Source organism: Mercurialis annua, linkage group LG5 (genome assembly GCF_937616625.2).
Source record: "Mercurialis annua linkage group LG5, ddMerAnnu1.2, whole genome shotgun sequence".
Lineage (NCBI taxonomy): Eukaryota > Viridiplantae > Streptophyta > Magnoliopsida > Malpighiales > Euphorbiaceae > Mercurialis > Mercurialis annua.
This window is the reverse complement of record NC_065574.1, coordinates 7145240-7166097: the sequence shown is the minus strand read 5'-3', so window position 1 is coordinate 7166097 and position 20858 is coordinate 7145240. Positions and strand designations below refer to the sequence as shown.

The following is a 20858-nucleotide window of genomic DNA, read 5'->3' as shown; positions in this document are numbered from 1 at the left end:
TACAGTATTGAAATGATCCCAGCGTGAGTATGACATGACATACCGAAAAACCCAAAATGGAAGGGAACAAATTCTCGTCAAATTAACAGCGTAAGCAAGACCTTAATCTGCCGATCCCAGAGTACTTACTGGTACACACAGTCTCGATACAAGCCTATCTAGTAGCTCGTTTCAATCCAGATCCATAATCGCTTAAAACAATTCAAAAACAATTATAATACTAAAATAAATTGTGGTACTTAAACGTTAAATAACACTACAAACTCACTGCTTGCGAATCCACGTGAAAACCTGGAAAGCCACAAAACCTAATTTGACTCTGAAGCACGAGTAGTCGACGAGTATAAGAACAGAGTAGAAACCAATATTAAAATAAACTCCTAACTCTAGAGAGTACTAGACATTACATAGGAAGCACAATACCAAATCAAGCACAAACATAGCCAGAACAGAATGGTCAATTAATTACATAATGACCCGAGCCAAAACACGAACCACATCGAGCAACACAATACTCAAATAATTAACAAGTCAAGTCTATTGAGTTCCCGCTTTAAAATCCGATCCAGAAAATATTACATAAATAATATTTAAATAATAACTTAAATCAATTTCTTAAATAGTGGGTTAGCCGAGTTACCATACCAAGCTACCTCACATGTCGGATGACCCAAGTCTAACCCGACCCAAAATATTTTATCAAAAATATAAATGAGAGTTTATAATTCCCAAAAAAAACAACTTTGAATAAATAAATATAGTTATATTCAATTATAAATCAGAGTCTATAATTATAGAAACGACTTTGATAAAATAATAGTCGAACTTAAAACGGAACTCAATAATTTATAACTCAGGTAACCAATAGTTACAAATAATTTACTTTATTAAAGTAAATAAGAAAACCGTTAAAATCTTAAAACGTCCAATTGACACGTCCAGTCAAAATTCCAGAATTAATAATTACCCGAATAATTATAAATTATTGATTAAAGTATAATTATCGATTTCCAAATATAATAATCGAAATAAAATAAATAATAAATAAATTTAACATTATTCTTAGATTTAGAATGATGTTTGTCAAAGTGATAATATTTTCAATATAATTTAAATAACAAAAATATAATTTTATCAAAATATCTAATTTATAATAGAAACTAAATCTGTAGATAAAAATCAAAATTAATTATCGTTAGGTAAAATGAGAATAGATAGGAATAAAATTAAAGAATTCAAATGATTGAAACCAAATAAATTAGTGAGACAAAGAGCCCTTTAGCCACCAAATTAATCTCAAGCAGAATAATATCCAATAACCACGTGATTTAAGACACAACACCAACTGTTTATAAATATTTTAATTTAAAGTTTTATGTTTTTAAAAGTTTTTCAAAAGTATAGCTAATATATTTCATCACTGGTTAAAATCTCTTAAGTTATGCACGAAAGTATTTTCATCATAATTTTTATTTATTTAAATTTTTAATTAATTTCATTAAAATGATACTTTTTTTATTATAAATCACAGTGATAAATTACATTGTGATATCCGATAGTTAAATATTTTAAAACTTTTGAATATATAATCCTGATAAAGTATAGTATATATATTAAAAAAATGTTTTTTTTCTATTTTTTTATAATGCTTAATAATAGTCTTAATTTTTCAAAAATACAAAAGTTTGAAATTCATAATACAACAAGTATAATTTAATGATTTTTTTTCATTTTTTTATACGTTTAACGTTTTTGTTTTTGAAATTCTAAAAGAATTTCAAATATTATTAAAATGTTTTATAAATTTTGGCTTCTTTTCTCTTTGATTGGGAGAAATTTTTACATTCTATTATTTCATTTTTTCACTCTATTTTTTAAAATGGACTGCTACAAATACAATTTTTATAATTTTAATTTTCTTCCATGAATGGATATAAACCAAAGAGTAAGAGGTTATTAACTATCTAACAAAGAAAATGATTCTATAATTAACATTAATTTACCGTTGACTCCATCAAAATCTTATCATAGAAAATATTAATAGCTCATATTTGTTCAAAACCAATCAATTCATCCTAAAAATTAAATAACTATCTTTATCCTCATCTATTCAATGACTACAGGGGCTTGACATACAAGTTATAAATAGATCATTTTTTGGAGATTTCTTTACACAATAATTATAATTATTTTCAATATGAACATGAACATGATTAAAATATTATTGTTTATTTCAGTCATAGGATTGAGTTTTTTTGTTACACCAAACAGTTGCAATAGACCATTTGTGGTCACTATCACCAATCGAATAAGCACTACTAACTTGTTTCTCCATTGCGCTTCAAAAAACAATAAACTTGGTAATCATAGCTTACCGTATTTAAGTAATTTTTCTTTCCATTTTCATATGAATTTCTGGCGCACTACAAAATTTTGGTGCTACATGAGACCTGAAAACCAACGTCATTATGCCAACTTTGATGTATTCCGGTATGATGATAAAATAATGAAGAGGTGCCCTGGTATGCCATTTTGTTATTGGAGTGCTACAAATACGGGGGTTGATGCAACAGATATAAATGGCAAGTTTATGTTTGCTGGATCTAATTGGACATCGTATTAAAAGAAAATTTAAACAAGTTAAGCTTGTTTAATTATTTTACATCGTGTTTGCATGTTTGACGGCTATCGATCTCAACTTTATTCATAGTATTTATTAATTTATAACAAAAATTAAATTAGCTTCATCTTTTGAGTATGGATTTTATTATTGATGACCTCATCAAGACGTGTCACCGACAAAGATGGAGTTATTTGATCATATATATATGTTCTTCTAGTTTATGTACTAATACAATATGTTTATCGATACTCATTAAATATTAAACGATGATACAATATTATGTTGTACTATTTTAATTATAAGGAATTGTATAATTTTATTTCTGAATTTATTAGATGATCAAAGAACATCTTTGCTCATGTTATTATTTAAATATTCAATTTGATGTGAAATCAGCATAAAAAGTTCACCCTAACTTCTATAATTGTTTTTGGATATGGCTAATAGAAGTCCATACATTAATAAAAAGATTTGTATTATTGTTAAAATTATATATATAATAAAAGTGTAGCGAGTATTAAAATCTAAATCTTTGGCTCAGTAACAATCACAATCAAATATTTTAATTCTTAAAATTATATGTAAACCTTTCAAGTTCATATAATGTGTAACAAAATATGTTTGAGTAAAAAACATTAGCCTGTTTGACAGGTAATGGCCCTTTATGGGCTAGCAATTAAAAAGTGTGCTAACGCTCAGTATTGAGAAATAACATGTATGAGAAATAGATTGAGAAATTTTAAATTCGAAAAATATCTTAGTACATGTTGATTTTGTTGTAATTTTTTTACGTGAGTAATTTCGTTGTTAGCAGTCTTTTAATTTGTGTAGAAAATGTCTGCGTAGTCGATATATCAACAACCTTAACAATACAAAGAATTTCCGAGATGCTAGGGATCGAAGACTTTTTGAATATAAAGTCAGATATTGTGAAACAATTGTATATCTATTATTTTGTTAGTTGTTTTTGGTTTTGTTCTTTATTTTTATTTTTTAACATTTGAATTTTGAGTTATTTTTGTTATTGAAATTTGGCGTCAACCATTAACTCCACCAAGAAAAATATCGATAAGTGTAGCACAATTGTAGCTAACTTGTATTCAAATCTTTTCAAAAAAAAATCAACTATTTTTTTATGATCAATCTTTTTAATTTCGTCAATTTTCGTGTAACTTTGATAAGTATTTCTTGATTCAAAATGATTATACAGGCATATTGGCTAAAATTGAAAGTGTTTGTAAAAATTAGTTAAAATTAACGTTTTTAAAAGGTTACTATAAATAAATAAAAGTCAAAAAGATTGAATATTTTTGAATAATTAGATCAAAATACAATCAAACAATTGATAAATATAGCTTCGAAAAACAAATTGATAAAAAAGTTGTTTGTCTCGTTGATACAGTTCAGTCGGTCCAAACCGCAGTTGATTCCGAGTTTTGGCGAAATCAAAATCTGCTCTAGAAGTTGTTGAGTTTGCAGGCTTCGGGCTCATGGGCCCAATTTATACTTTATGGTACAATAGAGGACTTCGAGGTCCATTTTACATCGAATCTGGCCCTTTACAATGCAGACAATTAAAGTATATTAAAATTTGTATTTCTAGGTCTAAACTGGGCCTAATTTCGAGCCCGGAAACACTTCTGGAAGTTTGGATCAAATCTGGGAAGCAGGGGAATGAGGAGCACAGCGCCGGTGTGACTGTCGGTGCCGGCAGGTTGGGGTGGCGGCGCCGCCATTTTGTTTTGGCGGCGGCACCATGTAATATCCTGTATTTTTCCGTCATTGTTTCATGGTATTAATGGTGGACTTAGATAGTTTGAAACTGTAATTGGGGTTTGAGATGCATCTTGTATGTGTCGCATCTGTCGTGTGAGTTTTCGATGGCGATTTGATTTGTATCCGGTTTATAATCGATGTTGTGTTTGTGTGCCTTCTGAAATTGACATGTTATGATAAAACATGCTTATCGCCCAATTGCATCGTTGGATAGGGCTCATTTTTGGATATGCTGTGCACGACAAAAAGTTGACCGTCGGATCTAAAATTGAGGCGCGTTGGTGGAGCGAACGTGCACTGTGCTGTTACGGGATTTCAGGTATTTAAGTAGACATCATACGTTTTTAAAACCCTATTTTATTCATTCCTTAGTTTTCAATCAACCCTAGCCGACTTTTATTATTGAAAACGCTCTGAAATCTTATACTCTTACAATCCCTCTCATCGCTTTCGGAATTCGGGTAAGTCTCACGTTGGTTTTTCTAGTTACGTTAACATCGTCATTGCCGTTTATAACTCGTAACTCTCTCGTTTCTTCATCGAATCAGAATCCGCTTCGTCTCTACTCAAGCCTTTTCTAATCCCATATACCCTAAAGCTTTATGCCTGGATTTGATACATAACTCTCTTGTGTTTTAGCACCGTTATAATTTACCGTTTTGATATTTGTTACTGCTGTATTTCTGGGTATTTCTTTAAGGTATAGTTTGTTGCTTGAGGTTTATTTCCAAATATTATTCTTAACAATGTGATTTGCTTGGTTTTGTTCTTGAGTTAGTTATTCTTGTTAGATTGAAAATTGAGAAAGTTTGGGTTGTTTTGGAGTTCATAACTTCGACCAATGACTTATCGAATTTGGTTTGTTCTGGTTTACGTGATGGGTTATTATGTCTACTGCTAAGGTTTCAAATTGTTTTAAAGAGATTGGATTGGTTAGTGTTTGGTAGTGGTGGTTTCTTTCCCAACAAGTCATGAGTTTTTATTGCTTTACTTTATTTAATCCTTGTCTTATTTATTTTATTTAATTGGACCCATTGAGTTATTTTCTAATTATTCACACTTTAATTATTGGATTATGGATTTAAATTTAATTTTGGATTTCGTTTTGATTTATAATCGGTGAATTTGTAAACGATGAATGTTTTATAACTTAAATTTATATAATTACTCGGGTAATTATATGTAAGATTTTGAATATCAATTTGCCATGTCGTTTTGGCTAAAATGCAGTTTAGCCTTTGAACGTTATTAAAACTTCATTTAGTTAAGTTTTGGTTTGTAACTTGGGTTACTTGAACTTTAAGCTATTGAGTTCCGTTTTGATTTTTGACTATTATTTTATCAAGATTGTTTTATAATTATAAACTATGGTTTTTAATTGGATATAAATATTATATTTTTATCAAAGTTTTTTTTGGGAATTATAAACTCTGGTTTATATTTTTGATAAAATATTTTGGGACGAGTTAGACTTGGGTCACCCGACATGTAAGGTAGTTTGGTAGTTATTGGTAACTCGGGTAACTCACTATTTGGAAATTGATTTATTTTATTATTTAAATATTATTTAATTAATATATTCTGAAACAGATTTAAAGACGGAAACTCAATAGACTTAACTTATTATTGACTTATTAATTATTTGAGTATTGTGTTACTCGATGTGGTTTGTATTTTGACTCGGGTCATTATGTGATGATTTGTCCATTTTGTTTGGCTGTATTTTGCTTGACTTATTATTTGTGCTAGTCCTACATGGTATCTAGTACTCTCTAGAGTTAGGATTCGTTTTAATAATTATTTTTATTTGTTTAGACTCATCGATCGTTCGTGCTTTTGAGGCGAACCGAGTTTAGGTTGCTTTCCAGGAGTTTTCACGTGAATTAGCAAGCAATGAGTTTGTACTTACTATTTACCGCTTTATTAAGTAAATTATCATTTTAATATCTATATATACTGCATACAATATTTCGAACTGTTTTTTCATTATGGCTCTTAGTTGGAACATGCTACCTAATGGGCATCATTAGGACTGCGTGCACACCGGTATTGATCTAGATAAGGTGTGTGATATGTGAGGGTAACTCGGTGGTAGCCTAACTCTCGGGACCCAGTAGAGTAAATCGGTGTAGCTCAGCTCTCAGGACTCTGGTTATGGATTAAGTATGGTCGGTGGTAACTCGGTGTAGCTCAGCTCTCGGGACTAGGCCTTTTGAAATAAAGTATACAAGTTAGGATATTGTGGCTTAGGTTTCCCACAATTATATGTAATGTTTATATTAAATATTTTAAAAGGGTTTTAAAGGTTTTCCACTTGATAAATATAAATAGTGGTATGAACTCATCCCAGTATATCCGACCCCGTTGTTTTCCCACTTTTTTCCAGGGTTATGATATGCGCGAGTCAGCTGCTCTCCGATTCTTTATTTCCTCGGAGGTATTCTTTTATTTAATAAAGGAATAATTATACAACGCAACCGTTGCGCCACGTCATTCGTGCAACAAACCAATGAGGCGTTAGCCATGTGCAAATATTTAATGATAAAAAAATAAATAATAAATAAAGATTCCCTATCGCAAATGATTATTAGTTTGTTGTAAAAATGACGTGGCACATCCGTTGTGTGGGATAAACACTCTTAATAAAGTTATTAACTGATTTTATTCTTAGACCACAATAGTAATTAGAAGTCTTATATGTCTAATACTTGTTATAAATTTATTCAATGGATTATTGTCGTTTTGGCATTCTTTTATTAACTTGGGTTAATATGTATTTCTTCCATGTTTAAGACTCGGAGTTGGCTGAGCACTTTATAATAAATGTTGTATATTATGAACTACTAGAATTAGGCTGAAGTCTCGGTTGCCCCTGAGCATTGGTTTTCTTGCAGGTTTATGTATTTGTTGGTTATGCGCAGGGCTAGCTACGGGTTTTTGTACAACCGCACCCATACCCTAGTGCCGGTTGCGATTTATGAAAATGGATCGTGACACACCGGTTACAGTGAAGGCGGCGGAGGCACTGCAGGCAACAACAGCAGCAACAAGTTCCAGCATTCGTTTTTTTAGCGTTTTCAGCTCGTTTTTGAGTCAGTTTTTCATGCTTAAATGGTCCAAAAGGCATAAAAAAGATCAAAGAATACAAATAAAGCAAGTAATTAGTATTTGGAGATGATTTATATCAAATTTAGGAAATTACGGCAATTCGTAGATTAAACAAATTTTAACAAATAAGCTAAAAATCACCTAAACATGCATCCTAAGTGATTCAATTGTCTGGATTTCTAGAATTAAATATTGAAAACATATTAATCTAGCCATTAACAAACTTTTTCATCGATTTCTATGGCAATTTCATAAAATACATAATTTGGTAATTATAGCAAACATAATAAAAATAACCTAATCATGCGTCCTAACTCACAAATATTCAGCAAATATGAACATAATACATAAAAAGTAATACAAAAAATATAAAGGGTCTTCAGAATTACCGGCCTGAGTTCTTGGTTAGTTGGTTGCGAAGTGGATGCGGAATCCAGCTTCGAGTCTGTGCAGGCTGTGTACTTGGAAAATCAAAACGTTATTTGGGCGTTTTTAGGACTGGAATTGAGTGATGTTTTGTGTGTGTGGTGTGAAAATTCGGCCAGGGCTAGAGTGTTTTTAGGGGGATCGAAGTTTTGGGTTAGGGTTTTGTGTTTTTGGTCCGACCTTTGACTTAGTGAGTAAACAGTAGTATTTATATGGGAATAGGTGACCTGGAGTTAGTTTAGAGTCTTTTAGGGTTTAAATTGCTAAGGGATATGTCATGAAGTATTAGGATTAGCTTTAACCTCTATGTAATTAATTAAATTCGTATTATGGCTAGGTGGCTAAGTAAAAAGGTGCAAAAAGTTCATTTTGGTGTCTGGAAGTGTCAAAAAGGCTAATAAGACCCTATGAGTTCGGTATGGCCAAATTTTAATCCGTAAAACTTGCAAATTGGCTCATAAAATTCTAAGATATTGCAAATAGTCCAATTTCTAGACTTAGACTACAATCTCTTTATATATTAATAGGCTATTTGCGGTTAATACGTTTTGATCCTCTTAGTTTGTAATATCCCGTAGTATTTTTAGTGTTTATTTTCGTGTGTGTCCAATTTTTATAAAATTATGACCTCGAAAATAGTTTATAAATTCACGAGATGAATTGATAAGTGAAAAAATGTGATTTGAAGTGTGTTTTGCCTTAAGTTTGACTTTTGGCAATTTTACGTGTTAAAAGTGAATTTTACGATTTTTTGCTAAAAACCATCAAAATAATTATTTTAATTATTTTAAGGCCCAAAAATATTTAATTCATCCCATATGTTTATGAGTAAGTGTTTTGAAATATTTGAGAAAATTGAGTTTATTGTACCCCTAGAGTTCGATTTATTTACAAGAATACCCTAGTTTGCCACTTGTAAATAAATGAAACATGAATTAATATCTAGATATTTTATGAAGCCATCATCTTCCCCAAATAATTCAATCTTATTCTCCATTTGTGTGAGTGCCGAATACTCCATAGAACCAAATATTATTTCTTATGCTTTTAATTTCTCACAAAATTTTCTTAATAAAAATTGACGGGAAACTTGCGTAGATCATTATTCTAATCTTTAATCAACGATCAAAGTGAATTTCAAAGCTCAAATATTTAAGCTTATTTTCTGTTTTTGTTGAGCTTAAATTATATGCTTAGGATTGTTAAAAATGATGTTTAGTTTATTAATTAGTTGGTTTTAATTATTATTTATATGGGTATCGGTTTTAATAAATTTTTATACGTGAAATTGATTTTTTTTTAATTTCTAGACTGATTTAATTGATGAGATTAAAATATGTTCTAAAGTGTGATTTTTGTGAATTAAAAATGTTAAATATTTTGGGTATTAATTTAATAATACGGGTTTCGGTTTTTAATAGTTTTAAAACTTAAAAATTGCTAAAATAAAGGTAAATCAATTGATTTTAAATATCTGTAAAAAAAAATTGTTTATGATTGATTTACATGTTGGGTTGATGATGGATAAGTGTTTGATTAAGAAATTTTAATGGTTTGTTAATCCGTTTCGATTTTTGATGATTTTATTTAGTTAAAATTGTTTAAAAGAGTATTTATGTCATTTTAAATTTCTGGGTAACAATTAATTGTGAAAATTTATAAAATATAATTGTTGGTTATTTATGGAATTAAATTGATTAAAGTGAGGTGTTTTAACGGATTAATATTTGATTTTGATTATTAATGGTTATTTCAAAATTTCAAAATCTTTACTCGCCGGTTTCAGCGTCATCGTATTTCCAGACGATAAACTCTAACCACACTAGTTTATTTAATTCAATAAATAAACATAGAATTATAATTCCATTATAACTCCAACACTTATACAATACACATAATTTTCTAAAAATACACTTTTAAAAAATCTCAATAAATGCACCACATTTTTAAAATCCAAAAATATTTTTTCGTCAAACATTTTGGCACCCGGGGCTTGTCCCCTCTTCATTTACTGCCGAAACAGTTTCGGCAATAACTGATGCCAATTGAGCTTGGGACTAAGCCACCATTCTCTGTCCCTTTTGCTCCAATTTTCGGTCACCAGTTTCCGGTGGTTTTGGCCGGAAAAAGCCTAAACGCATAAAAGCGTTAAAAATCCATTTTAAGCCATTTAACACCAAAATTCACCAAAATTAATTTTGAACACATTTTTAATTTTTAAATTTGGAATAAGCGAGTACTGTGGGTGTGCTTACAACTTATACTGCTAAATATTAGTATTAAAAATATTTGCGAACTGCTTTACATGATTTGCAAATGCTTTATTTTATTTTGAATTTAAATCGCATGAACTATTACACATAGTTTTGAAACCGATTTAGATCCATTGAAACGTGCTTACTATTGAGCTACAATAGTGATGTGTGATCACCGGTATTGCATTTAGAAAGTGTTTGCATGGAAATGTGATTTGTGAATCCGGACGACGGTCTGGAAGTCTGAGGCGACGACCCAGATATATGAGAACAGATCTTCAGAGACGACGGAATATAGACAACTGAAGTTTATAAATATTTTAATTTAAAGTTTTATGTTATTTTAAAAGTTTCTCAAAAGTATAGCTTATATATTCCATCAATAGTTAAAATCTATTAAGTTATGTACGAAAGTATTTCCATCATAATATTTATTTATTAAATTTTTAAATAATTTCATTAAAATGATATTTTTTAGTTATAAATCACAGTGATAAATTACATTGTGATATCCAATAGTTAAATATTTTAAAACTTTTGAATATATAATCCTGATAAAGTATAGTATATATATAAAAAAAATGTTTTTTTTCTATTTTTTTTATAACGCTTAATAATAGTCTTAATTTTTCAAAAATACCCAAGTTTGAAATTCATAATACAACAAGAAGTATAATTTAATGATTTTTTTTTCATTTTTTTATAAGTTTAACGTTTTTGTTTTTGAAATTCTAAAAGAATTTCAAATATTATTAAAATGTTTTATAAATTTCGGCTTCTTTTCTCTTTGATTGGGAGAAATTTTTACATTCTATTATTTCATTTTTTCACTCTATTTTTTAAAAATGGACTGTAGCATGCTACAAATACAATTTTTATAATTTTAATTTTCTTCCATGGATGGATATAAACCAAAGAGTAAGAGGTTATTAACTATCTAACAAAGAAAATGATTCTATAATTAACATTAATTTACCGTTGACTCCATCAAAATCTTATCATAGAAAATATTAATAGCTCATATTTGTTCAAAACCAATCAATTCATCCTAAAAATTAAATAACTATCTTTATCCTCATCTATTCAATGACTACAGGGGCTTGACATACAAGTTATAAATAGATCATTTTTTGGAGATTTCTTTACACAATAATTATAATTATTTTCAATATGAACATGAACATGATTAAAATATTATTGTTTATTTCAGTCATAGGATTGAGTTTTTTTGTTACACCAAACAGTTGCAATAGACCATTTGTGGTCACTATCACCAATCGAATAAGCACTACTAACTTGTTTCTCCATTGCGCTTCAAAAAACAATAAACTTGGTAATCATAGCTTACCGTATTTAAGTAATTTTTCTTTCCATTTTCATATGAATTTCTGGCGCACTACAAAATTTTGGTGCTACATGAGACCTGAAAACCAACGTCATTATGCCAACTTTGATGTATTCCGGTATGATGATAAAATAATGAAGAGGTGCCCTGGTATGCCATTTTGTTATTGGAGTGCTACAAATACGGGGGTTGATGCAACAGATATAAATGGCAAGTTTATGTTTGCTGGATCTAATTGGACATCGTATTAAAAGAAAATTTAAACAAGTTAAGCTTGTTTAATTATTTTACATCGTGTTTGCATGTTTGACGGCTATCGATCTCAATTTTATTCATAGTATTTATTAATTTATAACAAAAATTAAATTAGCTTCATCTTTTGAGTATGGATTTTATTATTGATGACCTCATCAAGACGTGTCACCGACAAAGATGGAGTTATTTGATCATATATATATGTTCTTCTAGTTTATGTACTAATACAATATGTTTATCAATACTGATTAAATATTAAACGATGATACAATTTTATGTTGTACTATTTTAATTATAAGGAACTGTATAATTTTATTTCTAAATTTATTAGATGGTCAAAGAACATCGTTGCACATGTTATTATTTAAATATTCAGTTTGATGTGAAATCAACATAAAAAGTTCACCCTAACTTCTATAATTATTTTTGGATATGGCTAATAGAAGTCCATACATTAATAAAACGATCTGTATTATTGTTAAAATTATATATATAATAAAAGTGTAGCGAGTATTAAAATCTAAATCTTTGGCTCAGTAACAATCACAATCAAATATTTTAATTCTTACAATTATATGTAAACTTTTCAGGTTCATATAATGTGTAACATTATATGTTTGAGTATAAAACATTAGTCTGTTGGAGAGGTAATGGCCCTTTATGGGCTAGCAATTAAAAAGTGTGCTAACGCTTAGTATTGAGAAATAACATCTATGAGAAATAGATTGAAATTTTTAAATTCGAAAAATATCTTAGTACATGTTGATTTTGTTGTATTTTTTTACGTGAGTAATTTCGTTGTTAGCAGTCTTTTAATTTGTTTAGAAAATGTCTGCGTAGTCAATATATCAACAACCTTAACAATACAACGAATTCCGGAAATGCTAAGAATCGAAGACATTTTGGATATAAAGTCAGATATTATGAAAAATTTGTATATCTATTATTTTGTTTGTTGTTTTTGTTTTTGTTTTTTATTTTTATATTTATTTTTTAAAATTTTAATTTTGAGTTATTTTTGTTATTGAAATTTGGCGTCAACCACTAACTCCACCAAGAAAGATATCGATAAGTATATTACAATTGTAGCTAACTTGTATCCAAATATTTTCAAAAATAAAAATCAACTGTTTTTTTATGATCAATCTTTTTAATTTCGTCAATTTTCGTGTAACTTTGATAAGTATTTTTTGATATAAAATGATTATTGGCTAAAATTGAAAGTGCTTGTAAAAATTACTTAAAATTAATGTTTTTAAAAGGTTATACTATAAATAAATAAAAGTCAAAAAGATTGAATATTTTTGAATAATTAGGTCAAAATACAATCAAACAATTGATAAATATAGCTTCGAAAAACAAATTGATAAAAAAGTTGTTTGTCTCGTCGATACAGTTCAGTCGGTCCAAACCGCGGTTGATTCCGAGTTTTGGCGAAATCAAAATCTGCTCTAGAAGTTGTTGAGTTTACAGGTCTCGGGCTCATGGGCCCGATTTATATTTTATGGTGCAACAGAGGACTTCGAGGTCCATTTTACATCGAGTCTGGCCCGTTACAATGAAGACAATTAAAGTATATTAAAATCCGTATTTCTAGGTCTAAACTGGGCCTAATTCCGAGCTCGAAAACACTTTTGGAAGCTTGGATCAAATCTGGGAAGCAGGGGAATGAGGAGCACGGCGCCGGTGTGACTGCCGGCGCCGGCAGGTTGGGGTGGCGGCGCCGCCATTTTGTTTTGGCTGCGGCACCGTGTAATATCCCGTATTTTTCCGTCATTGTTTCATTGTATTAATGATGGACTTAGAAAGTGTGAAACTTTAATTGGGGTTTAAGATGCATCTTGTATGTGTCGCATGTGTCGTGTGAGTTTTCGATGGCGATTTGGTTTGTATCCGGTTTATAATCGATGTTGTGTTCGTGTGCCTTCTGAATTTGACATGTTTTGATAAAACATGCATATCTCCCAATTGCATCGTTGGATAGGGATAATGTTTGGATATGCTGTGCACGACAAAAAGTTGACCGTTGGATCTAAAATTGAGGCGCGTTGGAGGAGCGATGGAGTGCACCATCGTGCACTCAAGTGCACGAACGTGCAATGTGTTTTTATTGCTTTAGTTTATTTAATCCTTGTTTTATTTATTTTAATTAATTGGACCCATTGAGTTATTTTCTAATTATTCACACTTAAATTATTGGATTATGGATTTAAATTTAACTTTGGATTTCGTTTTGATTTATAATAGGTGAATTTGTAAACAATAAATGTTTTATAACTTAAATTTATATAATTACTCAGGTAATTATATATAAGATTTTGAATATCAATTTGCCATGTCGTTTTGGTCAAAATGCAGTTTAGCCCTTGAACGTTTTTAAAACTTCATTTAGTTAAGTCTTAGTTTGTAACTTGGGTTACTTGAACTTTAAGATATTGAGTTCCGTTTTGATTTTTGACTATTATTTTATCAAGGTTGTTTTATATTTATAAAGTATGGTTTATAATTGGATAAAAATAATTTTTTTATCAAAGTTTTTTTTTGGGAATTATAAACTCTGGTTTATATTTTTGATAAAATATTTTGGGACGAGTTAGACTTGGGTCACCCGACATGTGAGGTAGTTTGGTAGTTATTGTTAACTCGGCTAACCCACTATTTGGAAATTGATTTATTTATTATTTAAATATTATTTAATTAATATATTCTGAAACATATTTTAAAGCAGGAACTCAATAGACTTAACTTATTATTGGCTTATTAATTATTTGAGTATTGTGTTACTCGATGTGGTTCGTATTTTGACTCGGGTCATTATGTGATGATTTGTCCCTGTTTGGCTGTATTTTGCTTGACTTATTATTTGTGCTAATCCTACGTGGTGTCTAGTACTCTCTAGAGTTAGGATTCGTTTTTAATAATTATTTGTATTTGTTTAGACTCGTCGATCGTTCGTGCTTTTGAAGCGAACCGAGTTTAGGTTGCTTGCTAGGAGCTTTCACGTGGATTAGCAAGCAATGATTTGTACTTACTATTTACTGCTTTACTAAGTAAATTATCATTTTAATATCTATATATATTGTATACAATATTTCAAACTGTTTTTTCATTATGGCTCTTAGTTGGAACATGCTACCTAATGGGCATCATTAGGATTGCGTGCGCACCGATATTGATCTAGATAAGATATGTTATATGTTGGGGTAACTCGGTGGTAGCCTAGCTCTCGGGACTTAGTAGAGTAACTCAGTGTAACTCAGCTCTCGGGACTCTGGTTATGGATTAAGTATGGTCGGTGGTAACTCGGTGTAACTCAGCTCTCGGGAGCAGGCCTTTTGGAATAAAGTATACAAGTTAGGATATTGTGGTTTAGGGTCCAACTATTATACGTAATGTTTATATTAAATGTTTTAAAAGGGTTTTAAAGGTTTTCCACTTGATAAATGTAAATAGTGGTATGAACTAATATCAGTATATCTGACCCCGTTGTTTTCCACTTTTTTCCAGGATTATGATATGAGCGAGTCAGCTGCTTTCCGATTCTTTATTTCCTCGAAGGTTTTACTTTATTTAATAAAATTATTAACTGATTTTATTCTTAGACCGCAGTAGTAATTAGAAGTCTTATACGTCTAATACTTGTTATAAACTTATTCAATGGATTATTGCTGTTTTGGCATTTTTTTATTAACTTGGGTTAATATGTATTTCTTCCATGTTTAAGACTCGGAGTTGGCTGAGCATTTTATAATAAATGTTGTATATTATGAATTGTTAAAACTAGGCTGAAGTCTCGGTTGCCCCTGAGCATTGGTTTTCTTGCAGGTTTATGTAATTGTTGGTTATCCGCAAGGCTAGCTACGGGTTTTGGTACAGCCGTACCCATACCCTAGCGCCGGTCGCGATTCATGAAAATGGGTCGTGACACACCGGTTACAGTGGCAGCGGCGGAGGCAACAACAGCAGCAACAAGTTTCAGCATTCGTTTTTTAGCGTTTTCAGCTCGTTTTTGAGTCAGTTTTTCATGCTTAAATAGTCCAAAAGGCATAAAAAAGATCAAAGAATACAAATAAAGCAAGTAATTAGTATTTGGAGGTGATTTATATCAAATTCAACAAATTACAACAATTCGTAGATTAAGCAAATTTTAGCAAACAAGCTAAAAATCACCTAAACATGCATTATAAGTGATTCAATTGTCTGGATTTCTAGAATTAAATATTGAAAACATATTAATCTAGCCATTAGCATACTTTTTCATCGATTTTTATGGCAATTTCATAAAATACATAATTTGTTAATTATAGCAAACATAATGAAAATAACCTAATCATGCATTCTAGCTCACAAATATTCAGCAAATATGAACATAATACATAAAAAGAAATACAGGAAATATAGGGGGTCTTCAGAATTACCGGCTTGAGTTCTTGGTTCATTGCTTGCAAAGTGGATGCAAAATCCAGCTTCGAGTCTGCGCAGACTGTGTACTTGGAAAATCAAAACGTTATTTAGGTGTTTTTAGGACTGGAATTGAGTGATTTTTTGTGTGTGTGGTGTGAAAGTTCGGCCAGGGCTAGAGTTTTTCTAGGGGGATCGAAGTTTTGGGTTAGGGTTTTGTGTTTTTGGTCCGACCTCTGACTTAATGAGTTAACAGTAGTATTTATAGGGGAATATGTGACCTAGAGATAGCTTATTGTCTTCTATGGTTTAAATTGCTAAGGGATATGTCATGAAGTATTAGGATTAGCCTTAACCTCTATTAAATTAATTAAATTCGTATTATGGCTTGGTGGCTAAGTAAAAAGGTGCAAAAAGTGCATTTTGGTGCCTGAAAGTGTCAAAAAGACTAATAAGACACGATGAGTTTCGGTATGGTCAATTTTAATCCGTAAAACTTGCAAATTGGCTCATAAAATTCTAAGATATTGCAAATAGTCCAATTTCTAGACTTAGTTTACAATCTCTTTATATATTAATAGGCTATGTGCGGCTAAATACGTTTTGATCTTCTTAGTTTGTACGTAATACCTCGTAGTATTTTTAGTGTTTATTTTCGTATGTGTCCAATTTTTATAGAATTAGGACCTCTAAAATAGTTAATAAATTCACGAGATGAATTTATAAGTGGAAAAATGTGATTTGGAGTGTGTTTTACTTTAAGTTTGACTTTTGGCAATTTTACGTGTTAAAAGTGAATTTTGCGATTTTTTGCTAAAAACCATCAAAATAATTATTTTAATTATTTTAAAGGCCCAAAAATATTTTAATTCAACCCATATATTTATGAGTTAGTGTTTTGAAATATTTGAAAAAAATGAGTTTATTGTACCCCTAGAGTTTGATTTATTTACAAGAATGCCCTAGTGGCAAACTTGTAAATAAATGAAACATGGATTAATATCTAGATATTTTATGAAGCCATCTTCTTCCCCAAGTAATTCAATCTTCTTCTCCATTTGCGTGGGTGTCGAATTCTCCATAGAACCAAATACCATTTCTTATGCTTTTAATTTCTCACAAAATTTCCTTAACGAAAATTGACGGGAAACTTGCGTAGATCATTATTCTAATCTTTAATCAACGATCAAGGTGAATTTCAAAGCTCAAATCTTTAAGTTTATTTTCTGTTTTTTTTTTGTTGAGCTTATATTATATACTTAGGATTGTTAAAAATGATGTTTAGTTGATTAATTAGTTGGTTTTAATTATTGTTTATATGGGTTTCGGTTTTAATAAATTTTTATATGTGAAATTATTTTTTTTAATTTCTGGGTTGATCTAATTGATGAGATTAAAATATGTTCTAAAGTGTGATTTTTAAGAATTAAAAATATTAAATATTTCGGGTATTAATTTAATAATATGGTTTTTGATTTTTAATAGTTTTAAAACTTAAAAATTGCTAAAATAAAGGTAAATCAATTGATTTTAAATTTCTGAAAATAAATTTGTTTATGATTGATTTACATGTTGGGTTGATGATGGATAAGTGTTTGATTAAGAAATTTTAATGGTTTGTTAATCGGTTTTGATTTTTGATAATTTTACTTAGTTAAAATTATTTAAAAAGGGTATTTATATCATTTTAAATTTCTGGGAAAAAATTAATTGTGGAAATTTATAAAATATAATTGTTGATTATTTATGGAATTAAATTGATTAAAGTTAGGTGTTTTGATGGATTAATAATCGGTTTTGATTATTAATGGTTATTTCGGTTCAAATTGTTGAAACCCTGGAAAAATAATTGTTTTGAAATAATGGGCTGCTGTTTCTACAAGATAAAAATTAAAAATGTGTTCAGTTAAAATGGCTTAAAATGGATGTTTAACGTTTTTAAGCGTTTAGGCGTTTTCCGGCCAAAACCACCGGAAACCGGTGACCGGAAACTTGAGCAAACGGGACAGAGCGTGTTGGCTCAGTCCCAAGCTCAATTGGCAGCAGTTACTGCTGAAACTGTTCCGGCAGTAAATGAAGGGGGGGCGAGCCCCGGGTGCCAAAATATTTGACGAAAAAATATTTTTGGATTTTAAAAGTGTGGTGTATTTGTTGAGATTTTCTAAAAGTGTATTTTTAAAAAATTATGTGGATTGTATAAGTGTTGGAGTTATAATGGAATTATAATTCTATGTTTATTTATTGAATTAAATAAACTAGTGTGGTTAGAGTTTATCGTATGGAAATACGATGACGCGGAAACCGGCGAGCAAAGGATTTGAAATTTCGACGGGCGAAATTTTTAAATTTGGAATAAGCAAATACTGTGGGTGTGTTTACAACTTATACTGCTAAATATTAGTATTAAAAATATTTACGAACTGCTTTACATGGTTTGCAAATGTTTTATTTTGTTTTGAATTTAAATCGCATGAACAACTATACATAGTTTTGAAACCGATTTAGATTCATTGAAACGTGCTTACTATTGAGATACAATAGTGTTGTGTGATAACCGGTATTGCATTTAGAATGTGTTTGCATGGAAATGTGATGTGTGAATCCGGACGACGGTTTGGAAGTTTGAGGCGACAGCCCAAATATATGGGAACAGATCTTCAGAGGCAACGGAATATAGACGAATGAAGTTTATAAATATTTTAATTTAGTTTTATGTTATTTTAAAAGTTTCTCAAAAGTATAGCTTATATATTTCATCAATGGTTAAAATCTCTTAAGTTATGCACGAAAGTATTTTCATCATAATTTTTATTTACTTAAATTTTTAATTAATTTTATTAAAATGATACTTTTTTATTATAAATCACAGTGATAAATTACACTGTGATATAGTTAAATATTTTAAAACTTTTGAATATATAATCATGATAAACTATAGTATATATATAAAAAATTGTTTTTTTCTATTTTTTTATAATGCTTAATAATAGTCTTAATTTTTCAAAAATAAAAAGGTTTGAAATTCATAATACAACAAGAAGTATAATTAATGATTTTTTTTTTCATTTTTTTATAAGTTTAACGTTTTTGTTTTTGAAATTCTAAAAGAATTTCAAATATTGTTAATGATTTTTATAAATTTGGGCTTCTTTTCTTTTTCATTGGGAGAAATTTTTACATTCTATTATTTCATTTTCGCGCTCTATTTTTTGAAATGGACTATAGCATGCTATAAATACAATTTCTATAATTTTAATTTTCTTCAATGAATGGATATAAACCAAAGAGTAAGAGGTTAACTATCTAACAAAGAAAATGATTCTATAATTAACATTAATTTACCGTTGACTCCATCAAAATCTTATCATAGAAAATATTAATAGCTCATATTTGTTCAAAATCAATCAATTCATCCTATAAATTAAATAACTATTTTTATCCTCATCTATTCATTGACTACAGGGGCTTGACATACAAGTTATAAATAGATCATTTTTTGGAGATTTCTTTATACAATAATTATAATTATTTTCAATATGAACATGACCATGATTAAAATATTATTGTTTATTTCAGCCATAGGGTTGAGTTTTTTTGTTACACCAAACAGTTGCAAGAGACCATTTGTGGTCACTATCACCAATCGAATAAGCACTACTAACTTGTTTCTGCATTGTGCTTCAAAAAACAATAAACTTGGTAATCATAGCTTACCGTATTTAAGTAATTTTTCTTTCCATTTTCATATGAATTTCTGGCGCACTACAAAATTTTGGTGCTACATGAGACCTGAAAACCAACGTCATTATGCCAACTTTGACGTATTTCGGTATGATGATAAAATAATGAACAGGTGCCCTGGTATGCCATTTTGTTATTGGAGTGCTACAAATACAGGGGTTGATGCAACAGATATAAATGGCAAGTTTATGTTTGCTGGATCTAATTGGACATCGTATTAAAAGAAAATTTAAACAAGTTAAGCTTGTTTAATTATTTTACGTCGTTGTTTGCATGTTTGACGCTATCGATCTCAATTTTATTCATAGTATTTATTAATTTATAACAAAAATTAAATTAGCTTCATCTTTTGAGTATGGATTTTATTATTGATGACCTCATCAAGACGTGTCACCGATAAAGATGGAGTTATTTGATCATATATATATGTTCTTCTAGTTTATGTAATAATACAATATGTTTATCAATACTGATTAAATATTAAACAATGATACAATATTATGTTGTACTATTTTAATTATAAGGAACTGTATAATTTTATTTCTAAATTTATTAAATGGTCAAAGAACATTGTTGCATATGTTATTATTTAAATATTCAGTTTGATGTGAAATCAACATAAAAAGTTCACCCTAACTTCTATAATTATTTTTGGATATGGCTAATAGAAGTCCATACATTAATAAAACGATCTGTATTATTGTTAAAATTATATATGTAATAAAAGTGTAGCGAGTATTAAAATCTAAATCTTTGACTCAGTAACAATCACAATCAAATATTTTAATTCTTACAATTATATATAAACCTTTCAGGTTCATATAATTGTGTAACAAAATATGTTTGAGTAAAAAACATTAGCCTGTTTGACAGGTAAGAGCATCTCCAATGGGATGCTACTTTTTATACTAAATTTAGTAGGGGTGGG

At 29.6% G+C, this 20858-nt stretch overlaps 2 protein-coding genes and 1 long non-coding RNA gene across 3 annotated transcripts; all 3 read left to right on the top strand.

The window, feature by feature from the left end:
- Positions 1 to 7382: 7382 nt before the first annotated feature.
- LOC130015513 (S-protein homolog 74-like) lies at positions 7383 to 11784 on the top strand. Its single transcript, XM_056105833.1, has 2 exons — positions 7383 to 7461; positions 11399 to 11784. The coding sequence occupies exons 1-2, from the start codon at positions 7383 to 7385 to the stop codon at positions 11782 to 11784; spliced, it is 465 nt and encodes a 154-aa protein (XP_055961808.1).
- A 5456-nt stretch (positions 11785 to 17240) lies between these two features.
- Positions 17241 to 18617, top strand: LOC130015589 (uncharacterized). The gene is made up of 2 exons (XR_008790791.1): positions 17241 to 17380; positions 18140 to 18617. It is a non-coding gene; the product is annotated as an uncharacterized LOC130015589 (long non-coding RNA).
- Positions 18618 to 19731: 1114 nt separating this feature from the next.
- Positions 19732 to 20151, top strand: LOC126679767 (S-protein homolog 74-like). Its single transcript, XM_056105832.1, has one exon. The coding sequence runs from the start codon at positions 19732 to 19734 to the stop codon at positions 20149 to 20151; it is 420 nt and encodes a 139-aa protein (XP_055961807.1).
- The last annotated feature ends 707 nt before the right edge of the window (positions 20152 to 20858 follow it).

Excerpts from the sequence above, each read along its gene's own strand:
- LOC130015513 (XM_056105833.1), top strand. The coding sequence starts at position 7,383 with ATGGATCGTGACACACCGGTTACAGTGAAGGCGGCGGAGGCACTGCAG. Across the intron at positions 7,462-11,398 it reads AGCAACAAGTTCCAGCATTC|TCATAGGATTGAGTTTTTTT; the intron begins GTTTTTTTAGCG and ends TGTTTATTTCAG.
- LOC126679767 (XM_056105832.1), top strand. The coding sequence starts at position 19,732 with ATGACCATGATTAAAATATTATTGTTTATTTCAGCCATAGGGTTGAGT.